Source organism: Sciurus carolinensis, unplaced genomic scaffold (genome assembly GCF_902686445.1).
Source record: "Sciurus carolinensis unplaced genomic scaffold, mSciCar1.2, whole genome shotgun sequence".
Taxonomy (NCBI): Eukaryota; Metazoa; Chordata; class Mammalia; order Rodentia; family Sciuridae; genus Sciurus; species Sciurus carolinensis.
In genome coordinates, this window is record NW_025920210.1 from 310,267 (window position 1) to 332,726 (window position 22,460).

At 57.6% G+C, this 22,460-nt stretch overlaps 1 protein-coding gene across 1 annotated transcript in view; it reads right to left on the reverse strand.

Moving 5' to 3' along the window:
* The window catches only part of Obscn (obscurin, cytoskeletal calmodulin and titin-interacting RhoGEF), a 140,383-nt gene that overhangs the window by 10,198 nt on the left and 107,725 nt on the right, over positions 1-22,460 (reverse strand). Inside the window, exons 74-84 of the mRNA XM_047537974.1 lie at positions 22,356-22,435; positions 21,806-21,979; positions 21,074-21,230; positions 20,591-20,707; positions 20,344-20,508; positions 20,083-20,241; positions 19,682-19,859; positions 19,104-19,217; positions 11,618-11,785; positions 11,312-11,414; positions 10,901-11,030 (exon numbers count right to left, since the gene is read on the reverse strand). Coding sequence (XP_047393930.1) covers positions 10,901-11,030; positions 11,312-11,414; positions 11,618-11,785; positions 19,104-19,217; positions 19,682-19,859; positions 20,083-20,241; positions 20,344-20,508; positions 20,591-20,707; positions 21,074-21,230; positions 21,806-21,979; positions 22,356-22,435 — 1,545 coding nt within the window. The remainder of the gene's footprint in view (positions 1-10,900; positions 11,031-11,311; positions 11,415-11,617; positions 11,786-19,103; positions 19,218-19,681; positions 19,860-20,082; positions 20,242-20,343; positions 20,509-20,590; positions 20,708-21,073; positions 21,231-21,805; positions 21,980-22,355; positions 22,436-22,460) is intronic.

Sequence of the window (22,460 nt, forward strand, 5' to 3'; positions counted from 1 at the left end):
CGCAAGGGTGTGGCACCAAGAAAACAGTGACTAACACGACCCGTCTACACACGTGGACAGAGTGGAGTCAGCACCAGGGAAACAGTGACTGACACTACCTGTCTACACATGTGGATAGAGTGGAGTCAGCACCAGGGAAACAGTGACTAACACTACCTGTCTACACATGGATAGAGTGGAGTCAGCACCAGGGAAACAGTGACTAACACTACCTGTCTACACATGTGGATAGAGTGGACTCAGCACCAGGGAAACAGTGACTGACACTACCTGTCTACACATGTGGATAGAGTGGAGTCAGCACCAGGGAAACAGTGACTAACACTACCTGTCTACACATGTGGATAGAGTGGACTCAGCACCAGGGAAACAGTGACTGACACTACCTGTCTACACATGTGGATAGAGTGGAGTCAGCACCAGGGAAACAGTGACTGACACTACCTGTCTACACATGTGGATAGAGTGTAGTCAGCACCAGGGAAACAGTGACTGACACTACCTGTCTACACATGGATAGAGTGGACTCAGCACCAGGGAAACAGTGACTGACACTACCTGTCTACACACGTGTATGGAGTGGACTCAGCACCAGGGAAACAGTGACTGACACTACCTGTCTACACATGGATAGAGTGGACTCAGCACCAGGGAAACAGTGACTGACACTACCTGTCTACACATGGATAGAGTGGAGTCAGCACCAGGGAAACAGTGACTGACACTACCTGTCTACACATGTGGATAGAGTGGACTCAGCACCAGGGAAACAGTGACTGACACTACCTGTCTACACATGTGGATAGAGTGGACTCAGCACCAGGGAAACAGTGACTGACACTACCTGTCTACACATGTGGATAGAGTGGACTCAGCACCAGGGAAACAGTGACTGACACTACCTGTCTACACATGTGGATAGAGTGGAGTCAGCACCAGGGAAACAGTGACTAACACTACCTGTCTACACATGTATAGAGTGGACTCAGCACCAGGGAAACAGTGACTGACACTACCTGTCTACACACGTGTATGGAGTGGACTCAGCACCAGGGAAACAGTGACTGACACTACCTGTCTACACATGGATAGAGTGGACTCAGCACCAGGGAAACAGTGACTGACACTACCTGTCTACACATGTGGATAGAGTGGACTCAGCACCAGGGAAACAGTGACTGACACTACCTGTCTACACATGGATAGAGTGGACTCAGCACCAGGGAAACAGTGACTGACACTACCTGTCTACACATGGATAGAGTGGACTCAGCACCAGGGAAACAGTGACTGACACTACCTGTCTACACATGTGGATAGAGTGGACTCAGCACCAGGGAAACAGTGACTGACACTACCTGTCTACACATGTGGATAGAGTGGACTCAGCACCAGGGAAACAGTGACTGACACTACCTGTCTACACATGGATAGAGTGGACTCAGCACCAGGGAAACAGTGACTGACACTACCTGTCTACACATGGATAGAGTGGAGTCAGCACCAGGGAAACAGTGACTGACACTACCTGTCTACACATGTGGATAGAGTGGAGTCAGCACCAGGGAAACAGTGACTGACACTACCTGTCTACACATGTGGATAGAGTGGACTCAGCACCAGGGAAACAGTGACTGACACTACCTGTCTACACATGTGGATAGAGTGGACTCAGCACCAGGGAAACAGTGACTGACACTACCTGTCTACACATGTGGATAGAGTGGAGTCAGCACCAGGGAAACAGTGACTGACACTACCTGTCTACACATGTGGATAGAGTGGAGTCAGCACCAGGGAAACAGTGACTCACACTACCTGTCTACACATGTGGATAGAGTGGAGTCAGCACCAGGGAAACAGTGACTAACACTACCTGTCTACACATGTGGATAGAGTGGAGTCAGCACCAGGGAAACAGTGACTGACACTACCTGTCTACACATGGATAGAGTGGAGTCAGCACCAGGGAAACAGTGACTGACATTACCTGTCTACACATGTGGATAGAGTGGAGTCAGCACCAGGGAAACAGTGACTAACACTACCTGTCTACACATGTGGATAGAGTGGAGTCAGCACCAGGGAAACAGTGACTGACACTACCTGTCTACACATGTGGATAGAGTGGACTCAGCACCAGGGAAACAGTGACTGACACTACCTGTCTACACATGTGGATAGAGTGGACTCAGCACCAGGGAAACAGTGACTGACACTACCTGTCTACACATGTGGATAGAGTGGACTCAGCACCAGGGAAACAGTGACTGACACTACTTGTCTACACATGTGGATAGAGTGGACTCAGCACCAGGGAAACAGTGACTGACACTACCTGTCTACACATGTGGATAGAGTGGAGTCAGCACCAGGGAAACAGTGACTGACACTACCTGTCTACACATGTGGATAGAGTGGAGTCAGCACCAGGGAAACAGTGACTGACACTACCTGTCTACACATGTGGATAGAGTGGACTCAGCACCAGGGAAACAGTGACTGACACTACCTGTCTACACATGTGGATAGAGTGGACTCAGCACCAGGGAAACAGTGACTGACACTACCTGTCTACACATGTGGATAGAGTGGAGTCAGCACCAGGGAAACAGTGACTGACACTACCTGTCTACACATGTGGATAGAGTGGAGTCAGCACCAGGGAAACAGTGACTGACACTACCTGTCTACACATGTGGATAGAGTGGACTCAGCACCAGGGAAACAGTGACTGACACTACCTGTCTACACATGTGGATAGAGTGGACTCAGCACCAGGGAAACAGTGACTGACACTACCTGTCTACACATGTGGATAGAGTGGACTCAGCACCAGGGAAACAGTGACTGACACTACCTGTCTACACATGTGGATAGAGTGGAGTCAGCACCAGGGAAACAGTGACTGACACTACCTGTCTACACATGTGGATAGAGTGGACTCAGCACCAGGGAAACAGTGACTGACACTACCTGTCTACACATGTGGATAGAGTGGACTCAGCACCAGGGAAACAGTGACTGACACTACCTGTCTACACATGTGGATAGAGTGGACTCAGCACCAGGGAAACAGTGACTGACACTACCTGTCTACACATGTGGATAGAGTGGAGTCAGCACCAGGGAAACAGTGACTAACACTACCTGTCTACACATGTGGATAGAGTGGAGTCAGCACCAGGGAAACAGTGACTCACACTACCTGTCTACACACGTGGATGGTTGGACTCAGCACCAGGGAAACAGTGACTGACACTACCTGTCTACACATGTGGATAGAGTGGAGTCAGCACCAGGGAAACAGTGACTAACACTACCTGTCTACACATGTGGATAGAGTGGAGTCAGCACCAGGGAAACAGTGACTGACACTACCTGTCTACACATGTGGATAGAGTGGACTCAGCACCAGGGAAACAGTGACTGACACTACCTGTCTACACATGTGGATAGAGTGGACTCAGCACCAGGGAAACAGTGACTGACACTACCTGTCTACACATGGATAGAGTGGACTCAGCACCAGGGAAACAGTGACTCACACTACCTGTCTACACACGTGGATGGTTGGACTCAGCACCAGGGAAACAGTGACTGACACTACCTGTCTACACATGTGGATAGAGTGGACTCAGCACCAGGGAAACAGTGACTCACACTACCTGTCTACACACGTGGATAGAGTGGAGTCAGCACCAGGGAAACAGTGACTGACACTACCTGTCTACACATGTGGATAGAGTGGACTCAGCACCAGGGAAACAGTGACTCACACTACCTGTCTACACATGTGGATAGAGTGGAGTCAGCACCAGGGAAACAGTGACTGACACTACCTGTCTACACAGGTGGATAGAGTGGAGTCAGCACCAGGGAAACAGTGACTGACACTACCTGTCTACACATGTGGATAGAGTGGAGTCAGCACCAGGGAAACAGTGACTGACACTACCTGTCTACACATGTGGATAGAGTGGAGTCAGCACCAGGGAAACAGTGACTGACACTACCTGTCTACACATGTGGATAGAGTGGAGTCAGCACCAGGGAAACAGTGACTGACACTACCTGTCTACACATGTGGATAGAGTGGACTCAGCACCAGGGAAACAGTGACTGACACTACCTGTCTACACATGTGGATAGAGTGGACTCAGCACCAGGGAAACAGTGACTGACACTACCTGTCTACACATGTGGATAGAGTGGACTCAGCACCAGGGAAACAGTGACTGACACTACCTGTCTACACATGTGGATAGAGTGGAGTCAGCACCAGGGAAACAGTGACTAACACTACCTGTCTACACATGTGGATAGAGTGGAGTCAGCACCAGGGAAACAGTGACTCACACTACCTGTCTACACACGTGGATGGTTGGACTCAGCACCAGGGAAACAGTGACTGACACTACCTGTCTACACATGTGGATAGAGTGGAGTCAGCACCAGGGAAACAGTGACTAACACTACCTGTCTACACATGTGGATAGAGTGGAGTCAGCACCAGGGAAACAGTGACTGACACTACCTGTCTACACATGTGGATAGAGTGGACTCAGCACCAGGGAAACAGTGACTCACACTACCTGTCTACACATGGATAGAGTGGACTCAGCACCAGGGAAACAGTGACTCACACTACCTGTCTACACACGTGGATGGTTGGACTCAGCACCAGGGAAACAGTGACTGACACTACCTGTCTACACATGTGGATAGAGTGGACTCAGCACCAGGGAAACAGTGACTCACACTACCTGTCTACACACGTGGATAGAGTGGAGTCAGCACCAGGGAAACAGTGACTGACACTACCTGTCTACACATGTGGATAGAGTGGACTCAGCACCAGGGAAACAGTGACTCACACTACCTGTCTACACATGTGGATAGAGTGGAGTCAGCACCAGGGAAACAGTGACTGACACTACCTGTCTACACAGGTGGATAGAGTGGAGTCAGCACCAGGGAAACAGTGACTGACACTACCTGTCTACACATGTGGATAGAGTGGAGTCAGCACCAGGGAAACAGTGACTGACACTACCTGTCTACACATGTGGATAGAGTGGAGTCAGCACCAGGGAAACAGTGACTGACACTACCTGTCTACACATGTGGATAGAGTGGACTCAGCACCAGGGAAACAGTGACTGACACTACCTGTCTACACATGTGGATAGAGTGGACTCAGCACCAGGGAAACAGTGACTGACACTACCTGTCTACACATGTGGATAGAGTGGACTCAGCACCAGGGAAACAGTGACTGACACTACCTGTCTACACATGTGGATAGAGTGGAGTCAGCACCAGGGAAACAGTGACTGACACTACCTGTCTACACATGTGGATAGAGTGGAGTCAGCACCAGGGAAACAGTGACTGACACTACCTGTCTACACATGTGGATAGAGTGGACTCAGCACCAGGGAAACAGTGACTGACACTACCTGTCTACACATGTGGATAGAGTGGAGTCAGCACCAGGGAAACAGTGACTCACACTACCTGTCTACACATGTGGATAGAGTGGAGTCAGCACCAGGGAAACAGTGACTGACACTACCTGTCTACACATGTGGATAGAGTGGAGTCAGCACCAGGGAAACAGTGACTGACACTACCTGTCTACACATGTGGATAGAGTGGACTCAGCACCAGGGAAACAGTGACTGACACTACCTGTCTACACATGTGGATGGTTGGACTCAGCACCAGGGAAACAGTGACTGACACTACCTGTCTACACATGTGGATAGAGTGGACTCAGCACCAGGGAAACAGTGACTGACACTACCTGTCTACACATGTGGATAGAGTGGACTCAGCACCAGGGAAACAGTGACTGACACTACCTGTCTACACATGTGGATAGAGTGGACTCAGCACCAGGGAAACAGTGACTGACACTACCTGTCTACACATGTGGATAGAGTGGAGTCAGCACCAGGGAAACAGTGACTGACACTACCTGTCTACACATGTGGATAGAGTGGACTCAGCACCAGGGAAACAGTGACTGACACTACCTGTCTACACATGTGGATAGAGTGGACTCAGCACCAGGGAAACAGTGACTGACACTACCTGTCTACACATGGATAGAGTGGACTCAGCACCAGGGAAACAGTGACTCACACTACCTGTCTACACATGTGGATAGAGTGGACTCAGCACCAGGGAAACAGTGACTCACACTACCTGTCTACACATGTGGATAGAGTGGACTCAGCACCAGGGAAACAGTGACTGACACTACCTGTCTACACATGTGGATAGAGTGGACTCAGCACCAGGGAAACAGTGACTGACACTACCTGTCTACACATGTGGATAGAGTGGACTCAGCACCAGGGAAACAGTGACTGACACTACCTGTCTACACATGGATAGAGTGGACTCAGCACCAGGGAAACAGTGACTAACACTACCTGTCTACACATGTGGATAGAGTGGACTCAGCACCAGGGAAACAGTGACTCACACTACCTGTCTACACATGTGGATAGAGTGGACTCAGCACCAGGGAAACAGTGACTCACACTACCTGTCTACACATGGATAGAGTGGACTCAGCACCAGGGAAACAGTGACTGACACTACCTGTCTACACATGGATAGAGTGGAGTCAGCACCAGGGAAACAGTGACTGACACTACCTGTCTACACATGTGGATAGAGTGGACTCAGCACCAGGGAAACAGTGACTAACACTACCTGTCTACACATGTGGATAGAGTGGACTCAGCACCAGGGAAACAGTGACTCACACTACCTGTCTACACATGTGGATAGAGTGGACTCAGCACCAGGGAAACAGTGACTGACACTACCTGTCTACACATGGATAGAGTGGACTCAGCACCAGGGAAACAGTGACTGACACTACCTGTCTACACATGTGGATAGAGTGTACTCAGCACCAGGGAAACAGTGACTGACACTACCTGTCTACACATGGATAGAGTGGACTCAGCACCAGGGAAACAGTGACTGACACTACCTGTCTACACATGGATAGAGTGGACTCAGCACCAGGGAAACAGTGACTGACACTACCTGTCTACACATGGATAGAGTGGACTCAGCACCAGGGAAACAGTGACTAACACTACCTGTCTACACATGTGGATAGAGTGGAGTCAGCACCAGGGAAACAGTGACTGACACTACCTGTCTACACATGTGGATAGAGTGGACTCAGCACCAGGGAAACAGTGACTGACACTACCTGTCTACACATGTGGATAGAGTGGAGTCAGCACCAGGGAAACAGTGACTGACACTACCTGTCTACACATGGATAGAGTGGACTCAGCACCAGGGAAACAGTGACTGACACTACCTGTCTACACATGTGGATAGAGTGGACTCAGCACCAGGGAAACAGTGACTGACACTACCTGTCTACACATGTGGATAGAGTGGACTCAGCACCAGGGAAACAGTGACTGACACTACCTGTCTACACATGTGGATAGAGTGGACTCAGCACCAGGGAAACAGTGACTGACACTACCTGTCTACACATGGATAGAGTGGACTCAGCACCAGGGAAACAGTGACTGACACTACCTGTCTACACATGGATAGAGTGGACTCAGCACCAGGGAAACAGTGACTGACACTACCTGTCTACACATGTGGATAGAGTGGAGTCAGCACCAGGGAAACAGTGACTCACACTACCTGTCTACACATGTGGATAGAGTGGAGTCAGCACCAGGGAAACAGTGACTGACACTACCTGTCTACACATGTGGATAGAGTGGAGTCAGCACCAGGGAAACAGTGACTCACACTACCTGTCTACACATGTGGATAGAGTGGAGTCAGCACCAGGGAAACAGTGACTGACACTACCTGTCTACACATGTGGATAGAGTGGAGTCAGCACCAGGGAAACAGTGACTGACACTACCTGTCTACACATGTGGATAGAGTGGACTCAGCACCAGGGAAACAGTGACTGACACTACCTGTCTACACATGGATAGAGTGGACTCAGCACCAGGGAAACAGTGACTGACACTACCTGTCTACACATGTGGATAGAGTGGAGTCAGCACCAGGGAAACAGTGACTGACACTACCTGTCTACACATGTGGATAGAGTGGACTCAGCACCAGGGAAACAGTGACTGACACTACCTGTCTACACATGGATAGAGTGGACTCAGCACCAGGGAAACAGTGACTGACACTACCTGTCTACACATGGATAGAGTGGACTCAGCACCAGGGAAACAGTGACTGACACTACCTGTCTACACATGGATAGAGTGGACTCAGCACCAGGGAAACAGTGACTGACACTACCTGTCTACACATGGATAGAGTGGACTCAGCACCAGGGAAACAGTGACTGACACTACCTGTCTACACATGGATAGAGTGGACTCAGCACCAGGGAAACAGTGACTGACACTACCTGTCTACACATGTGGATAGAGTGGAGTCAGCACCAGGGAAACAGTGACTGACACTACCTGTCTACACATGTGGATAGAGTGGACTCAGCACCAGGGAAACAGTGACTGACACTACCTGTCTACACATGGATAGAGTGGACTCAGCACCAGGGAAACAGTGACTGACACTACCTGTCTACACATGGATAGAGTGGACTCAGCACCAGGGAAACAGTGACTGACACTACCTGTCTACACATGGATAGAGTGGACTCAGCACCAGGGAAACAGTGACTGACACTACCTGTCTACACATGGATAGAGTGGACTCAGCACCAGGGAAACAGTGACTGACACTACCTGTCTACACATGGATAGAGTGGACTCAGCACCAGGGAAACAGTGACTGACACTACCTGTCTACACATGTGGATAGAGTGGAGTCAGCACCAGGGAAACAGTGACTCACACTACCTGTCTACACATGTGGATAGAGTGGACTCAGCACCAGGGAAACAGTGACTGACACTACCTGTCTACACATGTGGATAGAGTGGACTCAGCACCAGGGAAACAGTGACTGACACTACCTGTCTACACATGGATAGAGTGGACTCAGCACCAGGGAAACAGTGACTGACACTACCTGTCTACACATGGATAGAGTGGACTCAGCACCAGGGAAACAGTGACTGACACTACCTGTCTACACATGGATAGAGTGGACTCAGCACCAGGGAAACAGTGACTGACACTACCTGTCTACACATGTGGATAGAGTGGACTCAGCACCAGGGAAACAGTGACTGACACTACCTGTCTACACATGTGGATAGAGTGGACTCAGCACCAGGGAAACAGTGACTGACACTACCTGTCTACACATGTGGATAGAGTGGAGTCAGCACCAGGGAAACAGTGACTCACACTACCTGTCTACACATGTGGATAGAGTGGAGTCAGCACCAGGGAAACAGTGACTGACACTACCTGTCTACACATGTGGATAGAGTGGACTCAGCACCAGGGAAACAGTGACTCACACTACCTGTCTACACATGGATAGAGTGGACTCAGCACCAGGGAAACAGTGACTGACACTACCTGTCTACACATGTGGATAGAGTGGACTCAGCACCAGGGAAACAGTGACTCACACTACCTGTCTACACATGTGGATAGAGTGGACTCAGCACCAGGGAAACAGTGACTGACACTACCTGTCTACACATGTGGATAGAGTGGACTCAGCACCAGGGAAACAGTGACTGACACTACCTGTCTACACATGTGGATAGAGTGGAGTCAGCACCAGGGAAACAGTGACTGACACTACCTGTCTACACATGTGGATAGAGTGGAGTCAGCACCAGGGAAACAGTGACTCACACTACCTGTCTACACATGTGGATAGAGTGGAGTCAGCACCAGGGAAACAGTGACTGACACTACCTGTCTACACATGTGGATAGAGTGGAGTCAGCACCAGGGAAACAGTGACTGACACTACCTGTCTACACAGGTGGATGGTTGGACTCAGCACCAGGGAAACAGTGACTCACACTACCTGTCTACACAGGTGGATGGTTGGACTCAGCACCAGGGAAACAGTGACTGACACTACCTGTCTACACATGTGGATAGAGTGGAGTCAGCACCAGGGAAACAGTGACTCACACTACCTGTCTACACATGTGGATAGAGTGGAGTCAGCACCAGGGAAACAGTGACTGACACTACCTGTCTACACATGTGGATAGAGTGGAGTCAGCACCAGGGAAACAGTGACTGACACTACCTGTCTACACAGGTGGATGGTTGGACTCAGCACCAGGGAAACAGTGACTCACACTACCTGTCTACACACGTGGATGGTTGGACTCAGCACCAGGGAAACAGTGACTGACACTACCTGTCTACACATGTGGATAGAGTGGACTCAGCACCAGGGAAACAGTGACTGACACTACCTGTCTACACATGTGGATAGAGTGGAGTCAGCACCAGGGAAACAGTGACTAACACTACCTGTCTACACATGTGGATAGAGTGGAGTCAGCACCAGGGAAACAGTGACTCACACTACCTGTCTACACATGTGGATAGAGTGGAGTCAGCACCAGGGAAACAGTGACTGACACTACCTGTCTACACACGTGGATGGTTGGACTCAGCACCAGGGAAACAGTGACTCACACTACCTGTCTACACACGTGGATGGTTGGACTCAGCACCAGGTCCTCACAAGGGAAACCCACAGGCCTCTCTCTGCGATGGTGTCGGTGGCCAGTGGCCGGGCTCAGCCCCGTGTGGAGCAGGAGCAAGGCAGACGTGGGGTGCTGGGTTGGGGTGATGGTGACAGGCCCTGGTGTCCCCTGGCTGTGCTCAGGGCTCCCATCCTGATGGCAATCCCAGGCCCTTCCCGTGTCCAGCCCCAGGGGACAGCTGGCCGTGAGGTCCCTTGCCCACCGCCTCACCTCGCACTCGTAGTGTCCCAGGTCCTCCTTGCCGGCCGCGCTGACCACAAGCACCAGCAGGCCGCTGCGGGGCTCACTCAGCATCCGGTACTTGCCGCCTGCAGTCAGCAGGGCCCCGTCCTTGTACCACCTGGAATCCACACCAGGGGCCCATGAGGCGGGTCAAGGCCTGCTCTGCCCACCTGACGTCCAGGTGCCCCTGCTGCAGAGCCCTGCCCTGGCCCAGGTTCCACAGTCCTGCACTGCCCCTGGCCGCAGAGGCCCATGCCAGCATGTCCCACCCCCACCATGCCCACCATGCCCACTTTTCGGTGGTCAGAGGGTGGCTCGGCCCTGCCCACCCAGGCGCACGGCCCTCATGACGCAGATGGGCGCCTGGAGCGGCTGCCCTGCCCCCCGCGTCCTGCCCACCTGATCTGCGGGTGCGGGGCGCCTTCGATGGTGCAGCTGAGCTGGGCATCCTCTCCCTCCACGAAGGGTGAGGCCCGTAGCTTGTTCACAAACCGAGGAGGCACTGCAGAGTGGAGCGGACGGGAGCGCTGACGGGTGGCCGGTGTCCCGGCCCGTCCTTCCCAAGGCCCTGCTCGTGTGGAACACCTCCCCTCCGGCCTGCCTGTCCTCTGGCCCTCACTGGCCCACGCCCGTGGCACCCCATGCCCGTGCGCCCCATGCCCGTGGCCTTGGAGGGTCCCCTCGCCCCGAGGCCTGCAGGCTCACCCTGCACCAGGATCTTCCCCAGCGTGCTGGCACTGCCGGCAGCACTGGCCGCAAAGCACATGTACTGTCCAGAGTCCACTCCGGTCAGGTTGTCCAGGATGAGGGTGCAGGAGCCATCTGGGTCTTCAATGAGGATGTGGTGAGGGTCCACCTCCACTGGCTTCCCATCTAGAAAGGAGGGGTGAGGGCTGTCACGGGAGGCAGGACCCTGCACGCCTGCCCTTGGTGGGCGAGAGGCTGGGCGGCCTGCCTCCGTGTCTGTGCGTCTGTCTCTGGTTCTGCCTCCGTGTCTGTGCGTCTGTCTGTCTCCGGTTCTGCCTCCGTGTCTGTGTGTCTGTCTCTGGTTCTGCCTCCGTGTCTGTGCGTCTGTCTCTGGTTCTGCCTCCGTGTCTGTGCGTCTGTCTCTGGTTCTGCCTCCGTGTCTGTGCGTCTGTCTGTCTCCGGTTCTGCCTCCGTGTCTGTGCGTCTGTCTCTGGTTCTGCCTCCGTGTCTGTGCGTCTGTCTCTGGTTCTGCCTCCGTGTCTGTGCGTCTGTCTCTGGTTCTGCCTCCGTGTCTGTGCGTCTGTCTCTGGTTCTGCCTCCGTGTCTGTGCGTCTGTCTGTCTCCGGTTCTGCCTCCGTGTCTGTGTGTCTGTCTCTGGTTCTGCCTCCGTGTCTGTGCGTCTGTCTCTGGTTCTGCCTCCGTGTCTGTGCGTCTGTCTCTGGTTCTGCCTCCGTGTCTGTGCGTCTGTCTCTGGTTCTGCCTCCGTGTCTGTGCGTCTGTCTCTGGTTCTGCCTCCGTGTCTGTGCGTCTGTCTCTGGTTCTGCCTCCGTGTCTGTGCGTCTGTCTGTCTCCGGTTCTGCCTCCGTGTCTGTGCGTCTGTCTCTGGTTCTGCCTCCGTGTCTGTGCGTCTGTCTCTGGTTCTGCCTCCGTGTCTGTGTGTCTGTCTCTGGTTCTGCCTCCGTGTCTGTGCGTCTGTCTGTCTCCGGTTCTGCCTCCGTGTCTGTGCGTCTGTCTCTGGTTCTGCCCCCGTGTCTGTGCGTCTGTCTATCTCCGGTTCTGCTTCCGTGTCTGTGCGTCTGTCTCTGGTTCTGCCTCCGTGTCTGTGTGTCTGTCTGTCTCCGGTTCTGCCTCCGTGTTTGTGCGTCTGTCTCTGGTTCTGCCTCCGTGTCTGTGCGTCTGTCTCTGGTTCTGCCTCCGTGTCTGTGTGTCTGTCTGTCTCCGGTTCTGCCTCCGTGTCTGTGCGTCTGTCTCTGGTTCTGCCTCCGTGTCTGTGTGTCTGTCTCTGGTTCTGCCTCCGTGTCTGTGCGTCTGTCTGTCTCCGGTTCTGCCTCCGTGTCTGTGCGTCTGTCTCTGGTTCTGCCTCCGTGTCTGTGCGTCTGTCTCTGGTTCTGCCTCCGTGTCTGTGTGTCTGTCTCTGGTTCTGCCTCCGTGTCTGTGCGTCTGTCTGTCTCCGGTTCTGCCTCCGTGTCTGTGCGTCTGTCTCTGGTTCTGCCCCCGTGTCTGTGCGTCTGTCTATCTCCGGTTCTGCCTCCGTGTCTGTGCGTCTGTCTCTGGTTCTGCCTCCGTGTCTGTGTGTCTGTCTGTCTCCGGTTCTGCCTCCGTGTCTGTGCGTCTGTCTCCGGTTCTGCCTCCGTGTCTGTGCGTCTGTCTCTGGTTCTGCCTCCGTGTCTGTGTGTCTGTCTGTCTCCGGTTCTGCCTCCGTGTCTGTGCGTCTGTCTCTGGTTCTGCCTCCGTGTCTGTGCGTCTGTCTCTGGTTCTGCCTCCGTGTCTGTGTGTCTGTCTGTCTCCGGTTCTGCCTCCGTGTCTGTGCGTCTGTCTCTGGTTCTGCCTCCGTGTCTGTGCGTCTGTCTCTGGTTCTGCCTCCGTGTCTGTGTGTCTGTCTGTCTCCGGTTCTGCCTCCGTGTCTGTGCGTCTGTCTCTGGTTCTGCCTCCGTGTCTGTGCGTCTGTCTCTGGTTCTGCCTCCGTGTCTGTGTGTCTGTCTCTGGTTCTGCCTCCGTGTCTGTGCGTCTGTCTGTCTCCGGTTCTGCCTCCGTGTCTGTGCGTCTGTCTCTGGTTCTGCCTCCGTGTCTGTGCGTCTGTCTGTCTCCGGTTCTGCCTCCGTGTTTGTGCGTCTGTCTCTGGTTCTGCCTCCGTGTCTGTGCGTCTGTCTGTCTCCGGTTCTGCCTCCGTGTCTGTGCGTCTGTCTCTGGTTCTGCCTCCGTGTCTGTGTGTCTGTCTCTGGTTCTGCCTCCGTGTCTGTGCGTCTGTCTGTCTCCGGTTCTGCCTCCGTGTCTGTGCGTCTGTCTCTGGTTCTGCCTCCGTGTCTGTGCGTCTGTCTCTGGTTCTGCCTCCGTGTCTGTGTGTCTGTCTCTGGTTCTGCCTCCGTGTCTGTGCGTCTGTCTGTCTCCGGTTCTGCCTCCGTGTCTGTGCGTCTGTCTCTGGTTCTGCCCCCGTGTCTGTGCGTCTGTCTATCTCCGGTTCTGCTTCCGTGTCTGTGCGTCTGTCTCTGGTTCTGCCTCCGTGTCTGTGTGTCTGTCTGTCTCCGGTTCTGCCTCCGTGTCTGTGCGTCTGTCTCTGGTTCTGCCTCCGTGTCTGTGTGTCTGTCTCTGGTTCTGCCTCCGTGTCTGTGTGTCTGTCTGTCTCCGGTTCTGCCTCCGTGTCTGTGCGTCTGTCTCTGGTTCTGCCTCCGTGTCTGTGCGTCTGTCTCTGGTTCTGCCTCCGTGTCTGTGTGTCTGTCTGTCTCCGGTTCTGCCTCCGTGTCTGTGCGTCTGTCTCTGGTTCTGCCTCCGTGTCTGTGCGTCTGTCTCTGGTTCTGCCTCCGTGTCTGTGTGTCTGTCTGTCTCCGGTTCTGCCTCCGTGTCTGTGCGTCTGTCTCTGGTTCTGCCTCCGTGTCTGTGCGTCTGTCTCTGGTTCTGCCTCCGTGTCTGTGCGTCTGTCTCCGGTTCTGCCTCCGTGTCTGTGCGTCTGTCTCTGGTTCTGCCTCCGTGTCTGTGCGTCTGTCTGTCTCCGGTTCTCTCACACCCTCTACCCCTCTCTCCACAAAGGGTGTGACCCGACCTCTGTCTGTGTCTCTCTGTCCATCTTGGACATTAGCTAGAGGCAGGGCCAGGTGGAACTACCTGAACCTGACAGAGGACATCCCCGTGGACAGCTAGCTCCTTGGTCACTCCCTGCCCCCCAGGCTGACCCTGCCCAGCTCCCCACTGTGGGCCCACCCTCCCTCGGTCCTGCCCAGCCTACAGCCTGCGTGAACCACTGCCTAACACCCTTCGCTCCCAGCCACGTGGGCCCTTCTCAACACAGCTGACGGAGGGACGGAGGGCCCTGCTGCCCATCCGATCCACAGGGGCCTGGAGAAAGAACTGACTTCCATGGCTCTGCTGTCATGGCACCAGGTCACCCAGTTGTGGGAGGCACCTGGGTGCCATGGCGGTGACTCTGCATCTGAACCCTGAGCTCATACATGCTGGAGGCTCAGCAGCAGGCCCTTGCTCAGTGGGAGCCAGGTGTCCTGCTGCCGGCCCGAGGCCACTCTTCTGGCTAGTGCCATGTGCCCGTGCGGTCACAGAAGCTGTTGCAAGGGGCCTGGTCATTTGGCTTCACTCTTCAGCAACCACACCTGGAGCATCCCCATGCAAAGAGCTGGCGGCAGAGGGCACACACCACACCACACCCAGCTTCCTGGACCTCGCCCGGCTGGCAGAGGAAGTGCCGGGCCTTGCTGATGACCCAGAAGCAGCCCAGGTACTGATGGCCTTGTATGGCCAGCAGAAATAACCAAAGGGAGCTGGCCACCAGCTCTGTCCACTTGTTGACCCCATGGCCCCAGCTGATGGGCACATACACCTAGCAAGACCAGCAGCTCTGGACAGGGTCCCTGGGAGCCCTCACCTCCCCGAGAGGCGGGCCTGGCAGAAGTGAATTAGGTCACTAAGGGCACTGACCCTGGTCTCCAGGAGTCAGCAGGCTGCTATGAAAACCCAGCCTGGCCCTGAACACCCCGTTCTTCCCGTTTCACTGCAACTGCTCCTTCCCCCGGCAATACTCCCACGATGCCATGAGGCCACCAAGGGGAACTGCACCAGATGGCACCCGGCCCTTTGGACTTTCAATCTCCAAACAACCTCTTCACTTTATAAATAACCCAGGCTCAGGTATTTTGTTGGCACATCAGGAAATGGACCAAGACAAGTACCACGCTCCTGAGACTGTTTTGCAACCAGAATCTCTGATGAGCGAAGCCTCCCCTGGGGCCCGGGACTTGTTCTCTCCAAGTCACAGCTGCCAGACACGCCACTCCTAAAATCAGCTCTCAGCCCGCAGTGGGGCTTTGGAGAAAACCAGACACCCAACCCAGCAAGGCCTCGGGATCTTCCCCTCAGGGACGGGCCAGTGCGGACTCTATGAGAAGAAGAGCAGCAGGACCGTCTGGCCACATTCATCAAACAGAAGAGGGCTTCGTATGGGGGCGGGTGGGCTCCACTCTCCATCCGCTCCCTGACAGGGCGGCTGACTCCATGAGGGCCCGGATCCCCGGGGTTCCATAGGGGGCCTGGCTTGGGTCCTCATGGTCCAGCTACACTGAAGCCCAGTGGTGCACACGCCACTGCAGCTGTCCAGCCTCCGCACCCAGCAAGGGGAGCTGGGCTGACTCACTGTTTCTGGGGCTGGCCAGAGCTCTGGGCACTCTTGGTCCCTCTCCGCCTGGCCACCCTGCCTCACTGGCTTCCAGGATGGGAGTCCCTCCCATCTTGCCGGCTCACCTTCCCCTTCACTCACGTGCCTCACCTCTCAGACTACATGGCAGGGTCCCAGGCCATGAAGCTGGACCTCACCTCTCCACATTCATTCCACATCCAAACTGACCAGCGGTCTCTCTCTCTCTCTCTCTTTCTCCCTTTGCAGCAGGGATTGAACCCAGGGGCACTTAACCACTGAGCACATGCCAGCCCTTTCTACATTTCATTTAGAGCAGGGTCTTGCTAAATTGCGTAGGAGCTCACTGAGTTGCTTAGGGCCTTGCCAAGTTGCCGAGGCTGGCTTTGAACTTGCATCCTCCTGCCTCAGCCTCCTGAGCTGCTGGCATCATAGGCCTGCTGCTGGGCCTGACCCACAGTTTCAGATGCACTGTGCGCCAAGCACCTACCTGTCCTCGAGCAGACCTCGAGCAGACCTCTCTCCTGAGCTCTAGATTCATTTCAAGCCATACCCTCCACAACCACCCGGAGCCTCATGGCACCTGGATTCTTCAAGACCTTGCAACCTGGATTTCTCTCCTCCCAGGATGCACAAGCCTGCCTCTCCGTGGGCCTGCCCCACCCTGTGAACAGGACCAGCAGCCCCGGGCCACACACAGCCCACTGCGCCGCACCCTGGATCTGATCTCCCTTCCACACCAGGATCCAGCAGCCCCGGGCCACACACAGCCCACTGCGCCGCACCCTGGATCTGATCTCCCTTCCACACCAGGATCCAGCAGCCCCGGGCCACACACACAGCCCACTGTGCCGCACCCTGGATCTGATCTCCCTTCCACACCAGGATCCAGCCGTGGCCACGGTCTGCACCACGCCATGTCCCCAAGAGGTTCTCGTGTCCCTCAGGCACCCGCAGACTCCTGGCACTGCAGCCAAGAGGACAGGGCAGACCCGAGCCCTGCCCCTCTGCCCGCAGCACATGTGGTCTCCGCGCAGTCAAGCCTCCGTGTTGCCCAGAGGCACCTGCCAGGTGCCACTGGACCCTAGGACAGGCTGCTGGGGAAGGGCTCAGGCTCTCTGGGGCCTTGGCCACAACAGGCCTTCCAGGCTGGGAGGTATGGCAGAGGCTCAGGCCAACTGGACACTCCAAGGTGGCACTCAGGAAGGGGGCTCTGGACCACGCTGGCGCCTGTGCCAACGACGAGATCCCGGGGGAGCTAATGATGAGATCACAGTGGGTTCCAGGCCATCCACCTGCCTTCAGGGAAGGCCGGAGCCTGAGGTCACCAGGCGAGTGGTCAGCTGTGCCACCTGACAGAGCCCCAGTGACAAGCACGGACACCAGGCCCCAGTGCGCCTCCCTGTGCGTGCTGCTGTGTCACCGGGAGGAGCTGCTCTTCCTCACCCGGGAGGGGCAGCTGGCAGCTCACTCGGTGACCCGGGACCTCGCCAGGAGCTCTTCCTCTTCCTCGGGGGCTGCAGCCATGCTCCTTCGGCTGCAGGGAGCGCGGACCCTGAGCATCACAGTTTTGAACCCCACGGGGTCATCTAGCGAAGCACTGAGGCTGAAGGTGATCTTGGGGACCCCTGAGCTTGGCATCAGAAGTGAGGGTGGTCTTGGGACCCCCAGCCTGCGGCAGTGTCCAGTGGGACTGGCCCCAGGGACGCCGGGCCCCTGACCTTGCCAGCTCCCACTGCTGAGTCTCGGAAGGCCTGTGCTCCGTGACCAAGACTGCAGCGGGTCGCCACCTCCCGGCCCGCGGAGCTCATGGGCCCTCGGGTGCCGCTCCCGCACCCCGCAGCCCGCCCCTGGAGCTCACGGGCCCTCGGGTGCCGCTCCCGCACCCCGCCCCTGGAGCTCACGGGCCCTCGGGTGCCGCTCCCGCACCCCGCAACCCCCCCGCGGAGCTCACGGGTCCTCAGGTGCCGCTCCCGCACCCCGCAGCCCGCCCCTGGAGCTCACGGGCCCTCGGGTGCCGCTCCCGCACCCCGCGGCCCCCCCGCGGAGCTCACGGGCCCTCGGGTGCTGCTCCCGCACCCCGCAACCCCCCCGCGGAGCTCACGGGTCCTCAGGTGCCGCTCCCGCACCCCGCAGCCCGCCCCTGGAACTCACGGGCCCTCGGGTGCCGCTCCCGCACCCCGCAGCCCCCCCGCGGAGCTCACGGGTCCTCAGGTGCCGCTCCCGCACCCCGCAGCCCGCCCCTGGAGCTCACGGGCCCTCGGGTGCCGCTCCCGCACCCCGCAACCCCCCCGCGGAGCTCACGGGTCCTCAGGTGCCGCTCCCGCACCCCGCAGCCCGCCCCTGGAGCTCACGGGCCCTCGGGTGCCGCTCCCGCACCCCGCAGCCCCCCCGCGGAGCTCACGGGTCCTCAGGTGCCGCTCCCGCACCCCGCAGCCCGCCCCTGGAGCTCACGGGCCCTCGGGTGCCGCTCCCGCACCCCGCAGCCCCCCCGCGGAGCTCACTGGCCCTCAGGTGCCGCTCCCGCACCCCGCAGCCCGCCCCTGGAGCTCACCGGTCCTGGGTGCTGCTCCCGCACCCCGCAGCCCGTGGCCCCTCGGCTCACGGTGGCCCCTCAGCACCTCTGCCTCAGTCCTGTCCTGACTCCCACCTGTGAGCTCCCCTGGTGGCCACGGCCCACCTGACTTACCCGCTTCGCCATCCATCCCTGGGATGTCCACCATCCCTGGGATGTCCACCCCTTGAACAGGCCTGGACTGTCTCCTGTCCCTCGTGTCCAGCCCACTGACCAGACCCCATGCTTTCCTCAGCCCGTGCAGCCTTCCGGTTCGCTCCCTGTTGAGCTCAGCCCGCCTGCCCCAGCAGTACCTTTGTACCAGCTGACGATGGGTCTGGGTGTGCCGGTCACACGGCAGGCCAGCTTGACCGTCTCGCCCAGCTCAGCCGTGCAGTCAGCCAGTTCCTCTTCAAAGTCCGGAGGACCTGAGGACGCAGGCAGGGTCTGAGGGCTCTGGCGGGACGTCAGGCCTGGGACCTGGTGCACCCGACAGGCTGTCCCCACATCCACGGCCTGGCTGCTGCCCTCCAAGGCCCTGGCCCAGTCACAGGAGCAAGCCAGGCTGGGTGCGGCAGGGCAGGGGCAGGGACGACCAGGGGAGACCACCACGCTGAGACGTGGGCTGGAAGACGCCTGGGCTGAGCCACACCGCCTCTCCCCACCAGCTCCCTCCAGGTCCCCTATTTGGATCAGGGCCAGCTCAACACTTGCTCCAGGGCTGCCTGGGAGCCCATAGCCACTGCCCCCCTAGCCAGACCTGACCAAGGGGAGAGCCCAGCCACCTGTCCAGTGAGCAGGAGGCTCAGGGCCCTGCGGCCTGGGTGCAGCCCAGCTGAGCAGCTGAGTGATGGGTCAGGTTCCATCCCAGAGCTGCACCAGGGACACTCACGCCACACAGGCAGGGCCAGGCGCTGCTGGATGCCGCTGATCTCCTTCACCCAGGAGTTCTTGATGATGACCGTCCGCGCCTGCAGCAGGTACTTGCGCACGGAGTCCTCTCGCTCATGCCACACCTCGAAGGCACGGTCGTCCCCTTCCACCTGGTCGTTAAGGTCGATGCTGCTCAGCTGTTGGGAGAGGGACGTTAGTGGGAGGACAGACGTGGGTCCAGCAGGGCCATGCCCAGGTCGCCCCAGAGCAGTGGCCAGTCCTGCTCCAGGGGCCACATGAAGCCCAGGAGCAAGGAAGCTTCCACCCTGCGGACCCTGCGGACCCTGTGGACCCTGCGGACCCTGCGGACCCTGTGGACCCTGCGGACCCTGTGGACCCTGTGGACCTGGCACCACAGACCTTCATCATGTTCCGGAACACGTAGCTGAAGGTGTCGGTGCGAGAGTCTCGCCGGGGCTTGCAGATCACCAGGTGGTTCCGGAACAGGAAGACGTGGCGGTTGTGGCCCTTCCAGGGCATCCGGGCCCCTGGTGCACCCTCCCACACGATGAAGTGGCCCTGGGGGTGAGCAGGCTGTGGTTGGTCCGTGGGTGCCTGGACACCCCCAGGGTGCAGACCCTCAGTCACCCGAGCCCGGCGCCCACCAGAGCCACGCCCCACCTGGCGGATGGGCTCCCCCAGGGCCTCCAGAGTGCCCGGGTAGTTCTCCATGAGGGACACGTGCAGCCTGTTCTCGGCCCGCTGCGGCAGCGCCGACACCACGGCGTAGGCCCGCTCCAGGAGGGCGCAGTTCTGCCGGTTCCGGGCCTTGTTGCGGATCAGCTCCTGAGGAGGACCAGCATCAGGACCCGCCCCAGCCCGCGGTCGGCCTGGACAGGCAGAGCAGGGGCAGGGGTGGGCTGCGCACCTTCAGCAGAGCCTGGTACTTCTGCACCCGCTCCACGGGCTGTTCCAGATAGTGCTGCAGAGGGGGTGGGGGTGGCTGCGTGGGGTCCCCGGCAGACAGCGTCTCCTCCGCGTACTTCTGCAGGCACCGCAGGGGTTTCAGGCAGGAGTGCTGGCCCCATGAGGACCCCCGACAGCAGAGGCAGCCCAGGGTGCCCTCACACTGGCCCTGACCCTGGGCAAGCCTGCATCGCCATCGCCAGGTGGCAAGCATGGGGCTCGGGCGGCAAAGTGGCCAGCCCAGGAGCTCAGAGCCGCGGCCCCGGCTGTGTCTCTACCGAGTCACGGCTCAGGGGCCCTGGCTGTGGGGAGAGGCTCAGTGAAGATGCGCTAAGCTGCAGGGGACATTCAAGCCAGCGAATCTTCTGAGGGGAGTCCAGGCCAGCACGAGGGCCGGGAGTGCCGAGGAGGGCTGCTGACCAACCACAGAGCCAGGCAAGAGCACCTTGTAGAACTCCTGGACCGGCGTGCTGACGACCACAGACTCCGCCTGCACACGGCCCACCAGGAACTCCAGGTACTTCTCAAAGGCTTCCTGGTTCTTGATGAAGCACATGGCCACGTCGTCGTCTGTGTCACAGCGCTGCAGCTCCTGCAGAAAGCTGCATGGAGCGGGGCAGGTCAGGACCACAGCCCAGCCAGTCCTGGGCCTCCGGCTGGGGATGGTCCTGGGGCCTGTGAGGCAGCATGTGCTGAGCTTGGTGTGCCCGCGTGTGTGCAGATGTGTAGTGTGAGTCTGAGGGGACACGTGTATGAAGGGTGTGCATGTGTGGGTGCATGTGGTGCAGGTATGACCTGCACATGTGCGGCACACGTATGTGCATAACGTGTGTGTGCCAGCGTGCATGTGTGTGCACACATCTGTATGTGCAGTGTGCCTGCACCTCTGTGTGCAGGGTTTGCATGTGTCTGCGTGCGTGTGTGTGCCGTGCACACGGGGGTACACTGTGTGGAGGCTGCACGTGTGCCCCTGTGTCCGAGTCCAGGCCTGTGGGTGCGTGCGGCCTGTGGAGAGTCCAGCCTTCCCACCCAGCCGGCAGGTGTCTTGCTGCGGGCATCACACAGATGTGACGTGCCCGTGGGAAACCCAGCTTCACGGGCCCTCCTCCCTCAGATGCTGCCGCCCTCTGCGGGGCTGACCCATGGCTCTGCGTGCACGTGTGTGGCCCCTGCCCACCTGCTGTGGAAGCGGCCGATGTCCTGCACGTTGCGGAAGATGACTGCCTTCTGGCTGGCCACGGCTGCTGGCACGCGGGGACAGCGGTCCAGGTGCTGGATGTGGTGGCTCTGGAGGAACTGCAGCTCGCCCACGAAGGCCTGCTCCGAGCTCAGCAGCTCCTGGAGGACGGAGCTGGGCAGGAGGGTAGCATGAGGGGAGGCGCAGGAGCTGCCCACGTGGGGACAGGGGACGCATGGAGCAGTGGAGCTTGCGCCCTGGTGGCTGCTGCCCCTCAGCTGCTGAACAGCACCTGTGAGCAGGAGCTGCCACCCAGCTTCAGAAAGGGGGTGGGTGGTGGAGCAAGGGCACTGCCTTCTCCCCCAGGACGTGCCCCCACACTGGCTCTGGGGAGGGCACAGGTGCAGAAGCCAGGGGCAGGACAGGGACCTAAGAAGGTCCTTGCAGAGTCAGCAAGCATGGTCCCCCATGAAGAAGCAGGCCGAACCCCAGCTGGCCTTGAGGCCCAGCAGCCAGCTCCAGCTCCAGCCGGACCCTGCCGGACACTCACCTCAGCCTGGTCTTGTACTCGTCCTCAGACACAGCCTCGGGGAACTCGGGGGCCTCGCTGGGCCCCCACTCAGGGGACAGCTGTTGAGAAGCAGGAGACTGTCCC